General features: G+C 42.3%; 1 protein-coding gene across 3 annotated transcripts in view; it reads right to left on the reverse strand.

Moving 5' to 3' along the window:
- nid2a (nidogen 2a (osteonidogen)) overlaps positions 1 to 19,540 on the reverse strand; it is a 39,912-nt gene that overhangs the window by 17,168 nt on the left and 3,204 nt on the right. For all 3 annotated transcript variants that reach the window (XM_060880431.1, XM_060880432.1, XM_060880430.1), the window contains exons 2-12: positions 18,801 to 19,103; positions 15,853 to 16,094; positions 15,199 to 15,695; positions 14,297 to 14,446; positions 12,338 to 12,583; positions 10,559 to 10,759; positions 9,615 to 9,842; positions 4,651 to 4,797; positions 2,462 to 2,590; positions 610 to 735; positions 261 to 497 (exon numbers count right to left, since the gene is read on the reverse strand). In XM_060880431.1, the coding sequence (XP_060736414.1) occupies positions 261 to 497; positions 610 to 735; positions 2,462 to 2,590; positions 4,651 to 4,797; positions 9,615 to 9,842; positions 10,559 to 10,759; positions 12,338 to 12,583; positions 14,297 to 14,446; positions 15,199 to 15,695; positions 15,853 to 16,094; positions 18,801 to 19,103 (2,506 nt within the window). The remainder of the gene's footprint in view (positions 1 to 260; positions 498 to 609; positions 736 to 2,461; positions 2,591 to 4,650; positions 4,798 to 9,614; positions 9,843 to 10,558; positions 10,760 to 12,337; positions 12,584 to 14,296; positions 14,447 to 15,198; positions 15,696 to 15,852; positions 16,095 to 18,800; positions 19,104 to 19,540) is intronic.

Genomic DNA, 19,540 nt, shown 5'->3' on the forward strand with positions numbered 1-19,540 from the left:
ATAAATCTATGTAAAGAGAAGTACGTTTTTGTGTCATGACATACAATGATACACCTCAAGGTTCAATCATTGGCCCGTCAAAGTCTCCTCAATGGGTAAGGTACATATTGCCATAACATTTCTGTATTACTGAAATGTTTCTAAAGATATAAGAGGTAAAACCTGTTGCAAAGATACTTATAGAGAAAGAGTATACTCTATACATAGTATATATATAGTGTTTCGTTCCAGGAGAAGGAGTCATGTATCAAGACGTTTACCTGGAGTGTCACAGTTGTGAGCTGGTGTACCAGGTGGGGTGCGGGTTCCTGCTCTCTCCTGCCCTCTACTGTCCACACACCAGCAGTAACCTGTAGAGCCATGGCACTGTTGAGACCTGTAGTGACCCTGCTCGTCACACTGAGGGACATACGCTCCCCACACAGGAACGCTGTCCACTCCACTCTGTGCGCTGTCTCTGTGGTGCTCACACTGCGTCTTGGGACGCTCTTCATCAACTGAGTAGGGTGAGAAGAAAGATAGGGATATAAGCTAGATCTAGACACCAAGGAAATCTCATAGTTGGAATGTTTAAAAATCGTCAAAAGTAATAGACTTTTAAGCACGAACTCTGCTGACGGTGACACTGGAAGCCATCCCCGTGGAATCCAGGCTGGCATTGGCAATGGAAGGAGCCCACGACGTTGGTGCAGGAAGCATGAGGGTGGCACGGATGTCTTTGGCACTCATCAACATCTGCTTTCAGAAAGTAAAACACACCTCGTATGCAAGCTATAACATTTATACACTTGTCTAACGAACACCTTTCACACGTGCACTTTTCTATACAGTACGAATACACTGCAAATCAATCAGGAATGGTTAAATACGAATTTAAATCCAAGCATTTGATTAGGATCTGTCCTGTAATCCTTGGGAAATTATCTGGAAATTACAAGTGTGAACATTACCACAAATATCTGGAATAAGTCTTTATGGTATTTCTATTCTACAATATCTATAAGAAGTCGCATATTTAAATATTAGATGATTAACATGCGGACCAAGAAAAAGACAAAGAAGGAGAGTAGAAATGTCTGGGGAAAAAAAAAAGAAAAAAAAAGGAGTTTTTGGCTGTTTTGCCGAGAATTGATTTCTTGGTGAATAGCCCAGTATGGAATGCATTATTTAGAGAGAATAATAAGTATTTGTAAGCAGGCACATGCAATGTAACACAGATGCGCTGAGTTACAGAAGAATTCAGCTCAGCCAGGTATACGATAGGGGGGCATCGGTGGCTTTAGTTAGAGGGTAGATCTCAGTTTTTTTACCATATCGCCAGCATTGTACTGTAGGAATGTAAAACTGACCAGCTTGTGGATGAAAGAAGGTTAAAATATGTACTTCAAATTTCATTACAAAACAAATTAATTAAAATGAAGCTTTATCTGAGGAAAGTTTCCAGGCAAGAGCTGACATATTCTTCCACCGGGATTCTCCTACACACATTCCCCAGAACCAGCACATTAGACCATTGTTTCAAAAGTACCCTTCCCCCTTTTTCTGGTCCCCTTGCCTCAAGCTACACCTCGATCCCTTTCACCTACAGACCTTCGTTCGCTGTTGCTCGGCTTTGGGCTCTTGTCCAGAAAATGAGTGTCTGAATATACACAGAACATCTGTAACACACTAACCCTTTTCTGAGAACACACACCTCACACTGACATTAACATGTGCGATCCTGATACATCTATTAGTCCAACAAACATGTACTATCACGGCACTTACTCATATATCCAAAATCCAGGTGGATGTACAGGAAATAAAGCAGCTGGTTTTACATTTGAGCTGAGAATCCAAATCATACACTGAACAGAAAACATTTTTTTAAACATTATGTTGCGAGAGGTTTTTAGAAATCTTGAGCGCAAATAAAGACTTGATTGCATATGGCAAGGAAATCTGATTATTTCCAGTTACCTAGAGGATAACTGGGACTATACACATATGTGTAAAAAAAATAAATAAAACCCTGCCTCACATATTTAGCCAATTAAAACCCGTTGGTTTTTCACTATTTACCTCACGGTAATGTCTAACATGACAGACATGATGGCCTGTAAGTGCTTAACACATTAGATTAATTTGCCTTCGATTGGTTGACTATTGTGTACTGGCTAAGATAAAACTCATTAAGATTGAAGTGTTTCCATGTTTTCCATTTTTCATCTTGTAGACACTTTTATGTAGTAGCTCTCAGGCATTTCAGAGATTTAAACTTCCAACCTTCTGTCACTATTTTAGAGCCTTGATCAACGAGTCGCGACTTTTCCTCAATGTTTCCTAATAGAGGTTCAAGCGTCCAAGCCGTTATTTCCGTTGGGTCCAATTTGGAGTCGATTGCAAAAGCTATACAGCTGGTTCATTTAGTACTAGAAACCAACTTGTCCACAGAATCGGTGTATATCGAGGTGTGTGTTACCTATACAGGTGCGACTGTCATGTCCGTATTCAAAACCACTCTGGCACTGGCATCTGTGACTTCCAGGCAGGTTCACACACTCAGCATGTCTCCCACAGGAGCTCAGACCTTCTGTACACTCATCCACATCTAAAAGAGAAAGAAAAGAGAATAATAAGAGATAGAAAGAGTGTGTAGTTCAATAAAGTACTGGAAACGAATTCTCAGTAACAGGGTGAGATCAATTAAACTAATAAAAAATAAAAAAACATTTTTTTTTTTGGTTCCTGCAGGTTTTATGAAGATTGCACTTTTTTGTACTCGTGCAAACCTTCAGTCCTGCGTATGTTAAAAGTATGTCCTGTTCTGGTATGTTCATGTCTTCTGTCAATCTGGTGGTGGAGAGAAACCACGGCATGCCGTGTCTGACGAGTGAAGGAGGCCAGAGGAGGACCACATCTCTGTGGGAATGTGTGGGAACAAGTCGGAGCTGACGCTGACCAAAGAGGCCTGGTTTTAATCACTCTTAATACCTCTATGTGTAAGACCCCCCCCCGACATGTCTCACACTCTATTTTTCGTCTGTTCTATGTATTAATCTTCTCGCTCTCTCTCACGACCTGATACTTCAATCCATCTGAGGAGTGTTATGGAGCTGTAGCAGGTGGTGAAATTACACTCTTCCGCAAACAAGTTGCCCCGAAAACACACACAAACATCTGTTTCTCTATCTTTGTCAAACATTATTATTATTAGCACCGTAGCTGAATAATACTAGGTCTTAACTGTAACTTAACCCCAGTGAACAGGGAGAATATTTCTTTGAATGTCCTCTTTTATCTAGTCATGAGCTCCACTTCTTTTAAACCTTTTTTCTAGACATAACATTACCACTATTATGGTAAATTCTTGTTTGTTTATGTGACCCCGCTTTCTGTAAGTATTGTGATGATCACGTAAGTCTATTGATTCAGGAGCTTTAACGCATCTGACATAAAGAACGCGTTGGCACGTTCTGTTACAGAATTTTTATGATGATCCTGTTGTACTACAAGGTATAATCATTGTAAAAGCAGGTTTAGGAGCCTTTATTAGCTGGATATCAGCTCTACCTCCTTCGGTGAAAGAGGGAGCAGATGGTATAAGGTGTTAGACTGATAAAGGAGACAGATGTGTTTAGGACACCATGACACTGTTTTCAGAAGGGATGTGTGAAGCCCTGGTTTTCACTCCTCTTCAAACAAGCTCATTGCTCCAACAACTCACCCCCTACTGCAAGCCAACAGCTGTGGAGAGAACACCCTCTTCCTCCTCTTGTGAGTTGCACTACTACACAAAATACTTACATGTTCACCATTTCCACACATTGTCTAATATGTCTGTTTGGTAACTGATTCTCCCACCTTAAGTTTCTTATGGATTTATCAACATTTTAAAAAAATACCAGTAAGTCAAGAGTTAACACTGTTTTCCAATTATTTCCACTGGTTGGTGAACTGTTGTTATTAATAAATTCTTGTATCAATACTAATATTCCTAGAGCCAGCAAAGATGTCTGCGTTTGATTACTTAATCATTGGTGGAACTGAAAAAACTCTGGAACTGAGGAAAATACACACACTGGATCTGCTTCTTCTCAGTGTGGCCATTGAAGCAACACTGGTAATGAACTATCTTTTAAATGGTCTGCAATGTTAATATAAGGCATATGTGGTCCTCCTGAGAGGAATTAAGGATGAGCCTGGATAGACAGGGCAAAAGCCGATAAATCGTTCCAGATACTCCACAGCGTAAACAGAATGTCAAAACTTTGGCTCAGCCACCCAGGAGTGGATTAATGCTGCACTTCATTACGAAAGCTTGAACCTTGTAGCTTGTAACTCTCAACTGGATTTCCTGTTCGAAAACCTTTTGTCAATGTGACGTCACACAGACCGATATATCATGAACATTGACATTACTAATGCTAGCTGGATAACAGAGCAAACAAAAAGAGAAGCTTTTAAGTAGGCGTCCCACTTTGAAGCTTGTAGATTGATGGACGACTAGAGTGATGGATGGGTGGGTGGGATGACAAACAAACAGACATTCAAACAGATAGATAGAAAGACAGATACACAGAGACAAATACTAATTATTCTACCATTATCAATATTATCTGTACTGACCCTGAACCGAACTGAGCCGAAGAACCTTCTCTTCTCCCTTACCATAGCAATTGCGTCCATCTCCGGTGTATCCAGTAGCACACACACAGGTAAAGTGTTGTCCTTCTCCTGGGACACACTGTGCTGTGGTGTCACAATCATGGCTTCCTAAGTAGCAGGGGTTCACCTTCACAGGGTCCGGGACGTAACCTGTACAGACAGGAAGTCTATGAAATGAAATTCTAATCCCGTTTTCATTGGGAAAACATTTTCGGCTTTGCAGCAGGATTTAAGAAAGTCGTTTTCAAAAAGCAAATGACAAAATGAAATATATATATTTTGAGATGGTGCACGAGAAGGTGTTAGTTTACAGCTCCTACAGCTTGTCTCCTTCACACTCTCCCTAAATAACACTGAGGGTCAAAGTACCCAAAAAGTGCAACACTTTAAAATAATCTAACAGACCAAAACCAAACCTAAACGCGGACCTTTCTTAAAAACGACAAGACGCTCTTGTGTTGCGGTCGCTAAAATGACGCAGTGTCGTGGGCTGAAACCCTGGCAGACATTAAAACCAGCTTGATTTCCTCACCCAAGGCCAGAGACCAATTTGGACAATTATCAAAGGCAGACAGGAAGACTTTTGTTTGAAGTGAGAGACTGAGACAGTCTGTTTTCAAAGCGACTCCACAGGGGACAGAGAAAAGCAGAGAGAGAAAAAACAGAAGACGAGCATTTGCTAATGAGGAGGGGGTATCCTCGGGTCTTTTTAACTCAGTCTTAATTAAAGGGACGAGACAGAGCTTAGGGCTTTTAGGGGGATAAATGACGTTAAAACGCCAGGTGGAAAAACCCTTTCGTACACATTTCCATGTGTGATGGGGATGGATTCATTAGGATTGCACTTACTACCAACTAACAATTACCATATAATGAATAGTGAATGAAATTTAAAGGAAAGAAATGAAACATTTTGTATTGCAGTATTTGTGATGTGTTTAGCAATTCTGGGGAATTCAGCTATTAAACACAGATGAGTTACAGCTGAGATTAGGCTCATCTCTTTAGCGTTCTACAAAATGAACATGATGTGTTTAGTGGTATTAGCATAGTGTACAGATGTAGAGACCTGGATAGACTAAAGGATTAAAAAGCTGTGGCTATTTACTCTTTGTAAGTGTATGAGGTGCAGTTTAATAACAACAACAATCACTTTTTTCCCCAATGACCGATCCCTGATCACACTGGTTCCCAGTGACCAATCACTAATCGCCATTGTTCCCGACGACTGTTCACTGGTCACCCTTGTTCCCAATAACCAGTCACTAATCATTGTTGTTCCCAGTCACCAATCACTAATCACAATTCTTCTTAACGAACAATCACTATTGTTCCCAGTAACTTGTCACTGATCACTATTGTTCACAGTTGCCTTTCACGAATCACTATTGTTCCTAAAACAGTAACTATCCATTGATCCGTTGATTTAAATGTCTAAGCAGTGATCACTATCATTCCCAACTATTAATAATCACCCTTGTTCCTAATGACTCATCCAAACTCACCAATCTTCCCAATGACCGATCATTAACTACCATTGTTTCCAGTGACCAATCACTAATCACCATTGTTTCCAAAGACCTACGACTGATCAGCCCTAATCACCACTGTTAATTTATAGTATATTTTAAATACGTAACTTGCTCATTTGTGGTGAAATTAAAAAAAGACTCCTTATTTCTATAAGAAACATTTTCTGTCTATTATTTTGTTTCTTGTAATGCTACATTATTTATGTAGCATGTTCAGAATAATTAAGAAAATTGCACTAGCTATTTTCCCCTGTAAAGACAAAACTAGCCGCTTGCAAGAAATAACACAACATTTCACCAACAGTGGCTACTTCTCAGCAACCCCAAATCACTCAGCTGTTGCACAATGCAATACTCTGAGGTCAGATATAGGTCTGATGCAGGGCTCTCAAGTTTTGAAGACAGGCAAGCGACCACCCCAAAAAAAAAAGTTTCACCAAGATCACTGACCACATTTTAACCAAATACAAAGTACTTGTTCAATTTCCATTTATTAATTTGAGTGTATGTGTGTGTGAGAGAGAGAAAGAGAGAGAGAAAGAGAGAGAGAGAGAGAGAGAGAGAGAGAGATTATGACTGGTGTTGTTTATTGTAAGTGTTTGTTGCCTTTTTGGACTCCTTTATCATTTGTAATGTTGCTCCCATATAAAACAGTTCGGCTCAAGCCCAGACATTTTTAGGGTCATGACTAAGGACAATGTCCCGCCCAGAGACAAGCTGTTTCGTGTTGAGGTTTTGTTCAAACCGACCATCGAAAATACCCTCTCTAATGGATGTGTTTTTTTTTTTCATTAGTTGTTGCGTTAAATCTTACCCAGATACAATAGTGCTATTTTCTGATTGGCTATTGTGTAGCCTCTTTTTTTGATTGGATGATAAGTGTCAGGCTCGACTAAGAACTCCAGGGGAGACGCGCTTGATTCCTGCCCGGTTCTATAAAGACAGCGGTGCGGACTGATACGTTTTGGGCGCTGCGGCATATTAAATATATGATAAATAGTCAAAAGGTTTTTCTGCGTCAGAAATACGATGAACACTTGATAGCCCTGCTGATGAATGAGTAGCACTGGACACGAGTTGCCGTAGGACCAAGCACACTCATGTATGACTTATCTGTTAAACATCAGGCTGTTGCTGTAATTATTGTGTTTAAGTCTAGCCTTGTTAAAACAGACAGCATCAGCTGCGTTTTCAGACCAATACTGAAGCCGATGAAGGACGCCAGGCTCTGAATCTGGGTATTTCTCTACTCCCATGATATCACCACACAATTATTCGTCCAAGTCTGTAAATCTGTCAATGAGGGATACTGTTTCCAAGCTGGCAGCATAATAATAATGTTCTGAAAGCTCTGGCAATCATGTGCAAGCATCTCTCGGCAGCTGGAGCAGCTCCTCCTCTCCTAACGAAATCCTACTGACGCTTTTTTGCTAGCAACCCCTGGCAACATGGTGTTGGCTTCATCATGTTATCTAAAAAATGTAGAAGGAAAATCTTCTCGGATATATGTTTGTGCTGAGAACTGCAATGCAACATGGACATCTGCTTGAATCCATCACTCTACTCATCTCATTAAGTATGTAAGAAGTTGTGAAACATCTGCCTTCACTTGGCATTGAGCCAAACACACGACATGACCGATAAAATCGCAGGAAGTGGAATGAAAAAGAAAAAAGATAAACAAAACTGGTTCCTCCTTCATACAAATCTATAATCTGATAACGTATTAGAATTTGCGTATTAATAAACCTTGTACGCCTTGTTGCAGGAACTACTGTCAGCGCCGCTCTTTTAGAAAAATAATCAACTATTTCTATCACTCTAAATAAGTCTTTCTTAAGCCATGAACCTATGATGTTTAACATACAGCACAAAAAACCCCACAGGATCAGAGATGTCCTAATAAGACCGTTTCACTGCACAAAGTTATAGCCGTATAAGGGGGTGAGGTTTCAAGCTAGGGTTGATTTAGAACAAGAGGATGCTTGCAGAGAGATAGCAAGTTCACACCACACACAAAGACCCATTGCAAACCTTTGCAAATGTTTTACAGCACCCCGATTCCCAGCACTGTATCAGGAGTTATCCGTCTATGTCAGCTGACTCAGGGCTCTGAACCCTGGCCACAAGAGAAACTCACGCCTACGCAAGCGTGCATGCAAGACACGAGGATTCCTCCATTTGGCTTCTGTCAGCGAGTTAATAAAGGAACCGTTTCAGATATAAGGACATGCTGAAGGACAGAGGGAAGGAGTCCGGCTTAAAAATGACCTAGAAGAGCTTTGTGCTTGAGAAACCTACAGAACTTGACTTAATGTATAATTTTGATCATAGATATGTATATAAGAAAGACGGATATCTGGTGTAACTCATTAGTTAGGGAGTGAGGAAAGAACAGACCATGTACAGAAGGCCATTCACACACACACACACACACACACACATGCGCACACACACACACACACACACGCACACACTTATTCAGTCCTAGGAAAAATTCAGCATAGGCAATTCATCTCCCGGAATGTTTTTAGGAGTCTCAAAGCAAACCTACACATGCTGGTAGAACATGAACAGAAAGGCCTCACAGACAGCAACCTGAGCTCGGGATCGAACCTGAAATCCTGGAGTGAGGCGGAAACGCTACCCCCTTCACCACTGAACCTCTCGCAGACATCAGATCTAAATCTAGATCAGGGAACTAGAGGTCCAAGTGTATTCTGAGCTAAGACGTTTGAAAAGAACAAAGGAAAACACTGGTTTCCGGCGTGTATTTTTGTGGGGTTAAAAATAACTGAAATCAGTGTGTATGTGTGTGTTTGACCTGCATTTCACTTGTATTTGGCAACGAAAGGGAAGAAAATCACATTTTATTTGTTTCTTAAAGCAGCTAATCGGATTTATGTCCATTTCAAGACGCAGCAGGCAGCTACACAACACACTGATTTGTTAAACTGGCTTCGTACCCAACTTAATATATGCAGGATGATATCCAGGGTATAATTAAAATAAACATTTCCACATACTTTTGGTGAAATATCTTTATGCTTTATTACATTTCGTGTGTCGATGTATGTTACAGGAAGGTGACCCAATTCTGACCAGAGCTATTAATATATATTTTTCTGTTTCTTAATACCGAGTATTTTTTTCTGCTTAGATCCCATGCAGTATCCCGACTCGCCTTATACTATATATTTTTATTGACTATTTCCTTGGTTTACTTTAAATGTCAAAAAAGCTGGTGAAGCAAACCTCACAGAACTCCAGCTCCATCACACAAGGTGTATGAAAATCTACCATAAATACTGTAATAGACCCTCCAGGTATCTTTGGTCATTTCAACATAGCTTGACTCACTAACATAGTATACTATTTAGAACGAGAATTAGGATTAGGACGAGGCCATAACAGGAGCAGTTTTCACAAGCTTACCTCCAACGTGGCCGATCTTGTTGGTGATGGCGTATCTGAGAACGCGCTCTTCTTTGACGTACATAGCAAAGACGCGCTCGACATTGAGCTGCAGCGTCTCAGCTCCGGCATGCTGCGTGTGCCTGCAGTCCCTGTACGTGATGTTCTGTCTCAGCTGGTAGGTGAATTTTTCCGCTCCGCTCGATGCTGACACGATGGTAAACTCCCGTACCGAGTTGGATGTGATCACTACAGAAACAAACCAGAGATTAATCTGTGGTCACCCAAAAAGTTAACCCCAAAGAGCACTTCCTCTACGTGACCTATGAAGACCTGATGAAAGAACCAGGACTGAACTTTAATCCCATCCGTTAGCAAGACGTCTGCATGAAAACCGGTTTGGGCTCGTCAGAATGAGACACAACTTCCTCTAGGAGGAAGGTGGGAGGGTTTTTATCTTCTCTATTTAAATAGACTCCTCTGACTCCTTGATCCCTGGCGCCAATAACCGAGGACTCCACAAATTTGAAGACGTTAAAAAAAAAAAAAAAGCATCAAAAAATTAAAACATTATACTGAAAGATGAAATTCTGCCTTCAACAGCGTTAAACAGTCAAGTGTTATTGCATCATAAACTATTACAGCCAATCAGGTCCTAGTATGCAAATGGACTCTCAAGCAACAGTTTATCTTTTTTGCATTTTATACCACAACTAGTATGGATTCTCAGATTTTTTTGGAAAGTAAAAGCAAGGAAATTGCTTTATAGCTGCTAATTTAAATGATATCATATTTATAGCAAATCATATTTGGGTGTTTGACAAAGATAAATGTGACAACAAATGGAGTAAGTAAGTAATACACATATGCGGTTCTTGAATAAAAATAAAAATTGCAATGCCGTATTATAGTCTAGGACCACTTTTCACAAATATGTCTGCATAATTGCAATTGGGAGATCTTACATGATGGGTAATACTGGTACGTCTCTGAAAAAGGCTCCATCTGTATGCTGGCACCGGGGGGTACGAACGGCACGCTGCCCTCCAGACGAGTTTCAACGTTTAGGTAGTTCTGGCTGTCCAATCCTCTGCCGGTCTGAACGATGGTGAGCCGCTGGTTGCCGGGGGAAAATGTCACATCGGCGTGGCGTGTAAACTCAGCACCTGAAGGACAAGACCAGAGGAGTTGATGATGTTTATAGCACTTCCCCGAGCAGTCGTGTTTATCAGTAATACATAAAAACCTGCTCTTTTTTTTTTAACCGTAATTTTTAAATCAGACCCATATGAGGGTCACAACCCTTGTGATAAAAACTTGAGTGATTTCAGAGCCGGCTATTTATTTATTCTTATTTTTCCCAACACAGCTGTTTAACCACCTGACTTGAATTAAGCTGAGAAGTAGAGTAGAGTGGGTCTTAATCAAACTTTGACTATCAGCCCTCCGGAGGAAGGTCTCAAGAGAAACCGCAGCTGTGAGGCACTCAGTTTATATTAGTGAGAGAGAAAATGCTTTGGACCTTAAGAGTCTCCCAGCGGGAGAGCAAATGTTAAACAAACACACAGTACAATAAAACTGCCAATGAGCAGCAGGGTTTCCTCACTGGTGTTTAGGGGTGGAACGGTATGGCAACCGTCTAAGGCAACAGCACAGCTCGCAGCACTGGCCTACAACTTTACAAGGTTAAAACATTATAAATAAAACCCTGTAAAACTAAAACATACAACTTTTTTAAAATAGACGTTATGTCAAAATGGCTGTCTGCAGTCTTGAATAGTTTTTTCAAACGACACTGACGTATATTTTCCTCTAATATTCTACTCTTTAAAATGATTGAGGTCCAAGGACCAATTTTCCTTTCAGGCAGAAAACAGAAGCAACTGGATGCATTGGATACATTGGATATTACCCCTTTTCCACCAAAAAGTACCGGGTGCTGGTTCAGAGCTAGTGCTGGTGCTGGTTCAAAGTTGGTTCCACTGGCAAACCTTCTAAGAACCGGTTTGCCTTTCCATCGTTTAGAGAGCCGTCACAGAGCCGAGTCTGACGTCACTGTATACGTGTCACTAACGTTAGCGCAGCAGCGGCAAACACAAACACATCAACAATGGCGGATGTTGCTTTACTGTTAATGCTCATGGCTTTGTGAACTTACATTAACATCCAAACGCGGCGAATCCAACGTGTACGTGCAGCTTCATGTAATTTGTATAAACGGTAATTTGTTGTAATTGAGAAAATACATAACATTATTTTATCATTAACACAGAAAAAAGTTAGCCTTAGCATGTAGCTACCTACTATCATGTGTGCTGATAATTGATCATATTGCGGTAACGTAAAAGTGCATTAAACTAATTTACATTAGTTAAGGTACATTACCAAATGCGCTAACACTAGCCCCGCCCACAGCCCCGCCCACAGCTCCTGACACAAGCGGTTCTTAAGTCTAGACCAGCGACGTTTTGGTGCTACTTAAGAACCACTTTTCCTGGTTCAGAGCCGGTGCTTTGGCTGTCGAAAAAGAAAGAACTGGTTCTAAATTGGGCTCCGAACCAGCACTCAAACTGCCTCGGTGGAAAAGGGGCATTTGTGTCATCAATATGTTGCTCTTAGTTCCACTCAAGAAGGACATCTTATATAATTGTATTATTTCAAAATTTATTGTGGAAGGCCATTATGTTGGTGTGATGGTCCGGACAAACAATTTGACCTACATCGTAATATTGTCACTTCCTTACCAGTAACGTTGAAGCCATTATGGCTGTTGGGAAGCTTGAGAGCAAAGAGCCACCCGAAAAGGCCGCCGATGGGCGTGATAGGCATTAGTGCCCACCCCAAAGGCTCTGGGACTTCACTGATGGCAGTGTACGCTCGACCGTCACCCACTACGATGTAAACATGGAGATCGATGCTGTCCAATCCCACTGGGGTCGAACCTACTGAGACTATCCCGATGACCTTTCCATTCACGCGTTGAGGAGCACCTGTTAAAAAGAATTCTGTTATTGCTAATTAAAGATTAAAAGCAAATGTTTAAGTGTTTAAATAAATGAACCATTCTAAGTATAGTTTAGAAAACGTGACAAATGTGAGGGGGGCACGGTGGCTTAGTGGTTAGCACGTTCGTCTCACACCTCCAGGGTTGGGGGTTCGATTCCCACCTCAGCCTTGTGTGTGTGGAGTTTGCATGTTCTCCCCGTGCCTCGGGGGTTTCATCCGGGTACTCCGGTTTCCTCCCCCGGTCCAAAGACATGCATGGTAGGTTGATTGGCATCTCTGGAAAATTGTCCTTAGTGTGTGATTGCGTGAGTGAATGAGAGTGTGTGTGTGCCCTGCGATGGGTTGGCACTCCGTCCAGGGTGTATCCTGCCTTGATGCCCGATGACGCCTGAGACAGGCACAGGCTCCCTGTGACCCGAGGTAGTTCAGATAAGCGGTAGAAGATGAATGAATGAATGAATGAATGACAAATGTGAATGTCTGCATTACTGTCTGAATATTTCATCCACATCTTTAACATTTTCCCTGAGTCATTTGTCTGTATCATTTCATTTCATTTTATTTTTCTCACCTCCAAAGAGTCTTTGGTATGAGAAATGGTTTCCTACACATAAAAACGTAACGAGTGCTGAACAACTGTTTCCGTCCAGAAAGAGTGGCAGGTTTGTGTTTGGTGACAAAACTGTGCTGTATGTGCTTTTGCTCCTCACAATCAACCCACACGCTCCCAAAGAGCGCACAAAGCTCCTTCTGTACACACACATAACCCACTGCCAAGTAAGAATTTCCCCAGCACAGATGTCATTCAGCAAAGCCCAAACACTTCTTGACTGGGTTTCAGAATATATGATCATCAGAAGTAGAGAACCTCAGTACAGGTTTAATACGGAGTTGTGAGGATGAGAACGAAGGAAGGAAGTTTTAGTTACATTCTGAAAATCTACTAGATTCATTTGGCATTAAACCTCAAAAAAAAAAAAAGCTCAGGGCCCCTTGTACCAGAGGTGGGAGTAGGTCACACATGTGCAAGTCACAAGCAAGCCTCAAGTCATGAATGTCAAGTCAAAGTCAAGTCGAGTCTTTTTTTAATATTTGTCAAGCAAGTCTCAAATTTGCGACTTAAGTCTGACTCGAGTCAAGTCACATGACTCGTCTGTCACTGAAAAAAATCACTGAACAGAATCTGTCTACGAAATAACAAAACCAAATTTGTTATTCAAACAAACACAAGTCATGTTGTCTCCAAACATCACTTGACTTTGGGATTTCATCTTTCTTTACCCAAAACAAACCAAAACCCAGATTACAAACGGTGGCTTAGCGGTTAGCACGTTCGCCTCACACCTCCAGGGTCGGGGTTCGATTCCCGCCTCCACCTTGTGTGTGTGGAGTTTGCATGTTCTCCCCGTGCCTCGGGGGTTTCCTCCGGGTACTCCGGTTTCCTCCCCCGGTCCAAAGACATGCACGGTAGGTTGATTGGCATCTCTGGAAAATTGTCCGTAGTGTGTGATTGCGTGAGTGAATGAGTGTGTGTGTGTGTGTGCGTGCCCTGTGATGGGTTGGCACTCCGTCCAGGGTGTAACCTGCCTTGATGCCCAATGACGCCTGAGATAGGCACAGGCTCCCCGTGACCCGAGGTAGTTCGGATAAGCGGTAGAAAATGAATGATAAATCCCTACCGCTGTATAAAAACTCACCGTCAGGAAGGCAATGACGTCCATTTCCATAGAAACCGGCAAGGCAGTGGCAGCAGTAGCCTGATGGGTAATCGGCGCAGTAAGCGTTCTGGCTACAGGTTTGCTGGAATCGATCACACGTCTCCTTGTTTTCAGTGGAATAGTGAAACACTAAAGAGAAAGAGAGAGAGAAAGAAAGAGAGGTGAAACCGATCGAGAAACAATAGAGAGAGACAGAAACGAGAGTATCGTGTTTAAGCATGTAAACACAAAGAATAAAATAAGCCTCCACGCATGAACCTTACTAAGAGCTATAATCATATGTTTAGGATGAGGAATTCTACTTGGCACCGATTTTACGTCCCATAACCTGCCGACGAAGACAGATGTTGCTTGCGCTCGAGTGCTGTTAAGCAGAAGACATCTGTCATCCAAAAGAGAGATGAGAAACACTCCTGTCATCTGCTCCTGCTGCAAACAGTGATTTAGAGAGAAGCTGCTGGCCCCTGGCCAAATATAAGGCTCATGTCATACTAGACATCTGGATGCATGTTTCGCTGCAGTTGTTCACGGTCACAGCTCACATTCACTCGTTTTGGCAGGACAGCAGGCACATGGAGCAAGACATGTTTCATCTACCTACTGTACCATGCTGAAGCTTCAGGAGAGCATCTAAAAGCTGAGTGACAGGTTGCACCCTAACCTAGAGGCCTTGCTTATTATTATTATTATTATTATTATTATTTCCTACTTCTTTCTGGGTTGTATTTAAGATAATGAAAAAGAGAGGGAGTGACTGAGGGGGAGGATGAACAGCTGTTAGATTTTAAGAGTGCTTGGAATTTTAAGACATCTGAAGAAAATAATAGAAAGAAGTGTAAGAAGAGCATAGCCTTTTTTTTCCCCCACTGTTTCAGCCTCACCTCCAGTGTCAAAGTTCACATCTTCTTCCACATTAACCACTTCACCCTCAGGGTGGATGGGATACGCCTCCAGAAGAGTGTGCCCTGGTGCCGGATGCACAGAATCCTCTGGAGGAACATTTGTAGGAGCAGTGTGTTCTGTCTGAAGGTCAGGGCTCAGAGTGGCTTCCGCTTCGTAGAGGTCAAGCGGGGACGGATTTGAGTCAGCTTCCTGGTTCTGACCACTCGTCCGAGAAACATCGTGGCCTGGCTGAGGGAATTCTGTGACGTCTGTGTTCGGGAAATCTCGATCGAATCTGTATTCTTGTTCGTCCTCGAAAGATTCGTCGTCTGTCTCGTATTCTCCTAGAGGGTAAGCGGGGGTGGTTTGGAACGATTGCTTCTGAGCGACTGCGGCGGGTAAAAGGCCTGAAACTGCTGCTGGAATCACGTTGCGGAAATAGTGTGCGTTTCCGATGTGGAAGAGCCAAACTCCAGGCACGTCGGTGTTGCTCGTCCTGAAGGGACATTATTAATCAGTATTAGCAAAGAGAAATGAATAATGGACAAAGATGATATTCAGATCAATCAAAAGAATTCATGGATATAAACCAGAAAAGGTTTCAGACATCTATTACTACAGATAAAGCTATAATTAAGGCTTGAATTGCTTACTGGTACAAGTTCTTGATAGACTGCTCATTGGTGGTGAGGCTATAGTAAGGCCCCTCGGTTCGTGCGAATAACAGATACGAGATTTCTCCCCTGGTGAAGCCGACACGCGCAGGAAGCTCGATCGCCACATTGAACATCTCTTTGGGACGAGTTCCAAAGAACTGAAGTCCATCTTCTGGGTAGAGGAACAGAGCGTAGGTGTTCTCCTCGTCATAAGCCACCACCGCTTGGAATGTGTTAACCTGCCAAAGCATTAGGAAGAAGATCGGCATCAGACCGTATTTCAAATGTAAACGTCCGTGCCTTATCTTATCCTCGGGGTTGAACTGACGTTGCTTGAGAAACAAAAGCTCTGCGTTTATCTATGAGCTAATGAATAGTTCACACAACAGCACGTTTCATTGGGTACCACAAAGTTTATCCAGACTGTAAACGCTCATGTCTTTTATTACTTGTTTTACGATTGTTTCAAAGCAATCCCGCTAAGACTTTCTGCCAGGACTAGGCCCTTATGTGGTCTTTTCTCCAAGTTCACATTTGGACCGTTGATTTTATTTGGTCTGGGATCCTGGCAAACATGTCCCCTCTGGTTTCCTGTCCTCGTTTTTTCCCCTGCTCTGCTTTTTTCACACCCTCTTAACAGACCATTTTAGACCTCTGTTTGAAGTGCTGTCTCATCCTCGCCTGTGTGTCTTTTTCAAGATCATGCTGTTAAATTCTCTGAGATCAGACACATGGCTCCGTCCTGATCCGTGGCCACAGACGGCTTGAAGTGACCACCCACTACTTCCAGAGTGGTGGCTATGCTAATTTTCAAGTTGATAACAAAACAAAAAAAGTGTTGTTTTAACAAGGATTCAACATTCACTCTTTGACCGGTTGCCCCCCCCCTCCTTCTTCTTCCGTTCTCTCACACACATTAGTGCGGGATCTGTGAAACACCTCACAACCTTCTTTGGTATTTCACCTCCATTATCACCATCACAAAAGAATTTGCAAAAGACCCCCCACAACTACTGCATATGGCTTTGAAAGTGCCCCAGGCTACCTAATTCCATAGCATACACCTCTCCATCCCCCAGAAAAAAAAAAAGCCCCAACCCTCAGCCCTGAATTGTTAATTACAAGACCACACTGCTTCCAAGCTCTGCAGGAACACACCCATAAACAAGATTGTTTAAAGATGTTATTGTAAATAATTAGGCACCCACTTGTGGCAAGACAGAGACATGCCCAGGATGATACCACAGGGCACGGCACCGTAATTTGCAGACAGAAAGCTCAACCCGGCTTGATCTGCACTTCCACTGCTTATTTGTTCAAGGAATAACACCTCCATATGGCTTCCCACTTCCATCTCTTTGCATCTGCGACAGACTTGAGACGGACGTTCGGGGGCCCGGAAACTGCAGCTACGATAAAAAAGGACTGAGTCCCGAAAGGAAACACGAGAGACCGTCTAGATTTGCCGCCCCCACACCCCTAAAGAAAAAAGCATCCGAAAAAAGCTTACTCTCAGCAAAGCGGACACCCGTTGAATTAAGAGGAGGATGTGCTTTCTTTAAACATCCCCCATGGCTCGAGGAAGTTATACTGTAATCTATTGTCGAGTGCCGAGCAAACAGTGTCAGCAATCGTAAACATATCCGAGTCAGCCTAGAACGGTAGGACAGCCGGCGCAAGAGAAACCATTCTCACCTGTTTATGCCTCGAAAGATGACCGCACTTTATGACATACTTTAAAATGATGTTAAGGATTACATGCTATTACTGTCCGGTACATAGTACGGTCCTTCTAAACATCGGCCGAGTAATTCCTCAAGTACTGTGTATGTACTCTCTGAGGTCTTGACCGTATTTTGGATATATACATACCAGGAAAAGCCGGGCTGTTATATGAACCAGTAAATAACCAAAAGCAAATGTTTAAGCTGCTACACAGCTGTTTCTCCCTGTTGGCCAGAGCCCAACAGAACAGATAACAGAATAACCCGCTTAATCCAGGATGCTGGAAAGATGCACCACATTTCCATGTTTCTTATGGTTTCTCATTATACCGGAGCTGACATCAATATTTATTTATACACTAGGCCTCTTGGCCACAGGGGATGTGAAACTGTTGCCAAATGCGTTTTTGCACAACGGACAAAAGACGTTCATAAACAGCGCGTGGCATTCGAAAAACTCGAAACTCTTCGAAATGCAGACCTTCGGTGCTACACGGCTTCTCGAGAGAAAAGAGCTGATAATCCCTAGCTATTAGAGACAGAGAAAGAGTACACGCGAGTCATCATGTCGTCTTCTTTCCCACCACTTTTTCTTCCAGGAAATTAGAGGCTGCAGGGATTTCGGGACAGATTAGTAGTTAGTGCGGAGCAGCAATGTGTGCACAGGTGCCCCGTGGGCCTGCAATTACAGCAGAGGAGGGGGAATTAAGCTGGAGGAGATGAGTGACGGCCAACGGTGATAACCTACACCTTTAAGAGGTTAGAGCTAAGCTTGGATCTTTGGGGTCGCATAGTTCACCCCGCCCGATAAGATTCCCACTGAGTGTAGATGTAATCTGAGCAGCTTTTGTTCATTATTCGACTGCTGTTAAACTTTAGCATTCGGTGTAATGAATCTATTGTGGGGGCTACAGTTACTTACGACACGCACAGATGTTTTGTAGCACGGTTTATTCGAATGTGCTTTGACAAATTATAATTAATTAATTAATTTAAAAAAAAAAAACAGCTAGTGCTTTCTGTTATAGCTATAACCACTATAGCACAAAGCAGGGGACAGCCTGGACAGGGCGCTAGTCATATATCTATTCATCTTTGGACTAGGGAAGGAAACCAGAGTACCTGAAAGAAACTCTCAAAGCACTTCTCAAGGATAAGTAAGAGCTGAACCCCAACCTCGGGGTGTGAGCCGCATCCACTACGCAACAGATTCCTCCTCACCTGTCTGGATGAATCAGCAGTGCGTGTGTCCTCTTTGTAAGCAGCTACGTTTTCCCATGTGGCAATGACGGCATGAGTTGGTGTAAACTGACTTCCTGGGAACCCTTTCTGGACCTCAGCAGCTACTCGATTCAAGACAGCAGGAGATTCAGTTTGCCGGTAGTAAATGGCTCCTTTTCCGTTACTGGTGTCTATGTCAGCGAGGAAGGGAGCGATAACTGGGAATTCGGTGGGAAAGCCATCATCAACGTACTGCTTCTCCATAGGAAGGTCATGAGGTGAGATGATGCCATTGGTGGCGACCTGGAATGGCAAGACACGATTAGTGCACTCGTTTTAAGGAAAATCATTCATTACACTCATTCCAATAGATTTATTTCCTCTCATTCTTCAAGCATTTTTTTTTTCACTAAACAAGAGTGGCCACATTATTAAATGTAAAATTTACATCTGGAGATGCTTTTCCAGCATCTTTGGAAACTTTTTAAGCTCTGTAACAAATTCTCCAAAAGTAAATGTAGTCTATTCAAAGTTTCTGGTTTCCTTTCTGGATCCTTATACAAACAAATTGAGGGTGATGATTTACGGAAAAAATCTCCATGCTATTAATCTCCAAGCCCTTTTATTTTTAGCAAGTCTAAAAAAAAAAACGATCTGACCCAAAAACCAAGTGTCTAACCTCAATATACCGATCTTACTAAAGCGTGATTAAAAACTAAGTTTTCATGCACAGTCACGGT

Source organism: Tachysurus vachellii, chromosome 10 (assembly GCF_030014155.1).
Source record: "Tachysurus vachellii isolate PV-2020 chromosome 10, HZAU_Pvac_v1, whole genome shotgun sequence".
Lineage (NCBI taxonomy): Eukaryota > Metazoa > Chordata > Actinopteri > Siluriformes > Bagridae > Tachysurus > Tachysurus vachellii.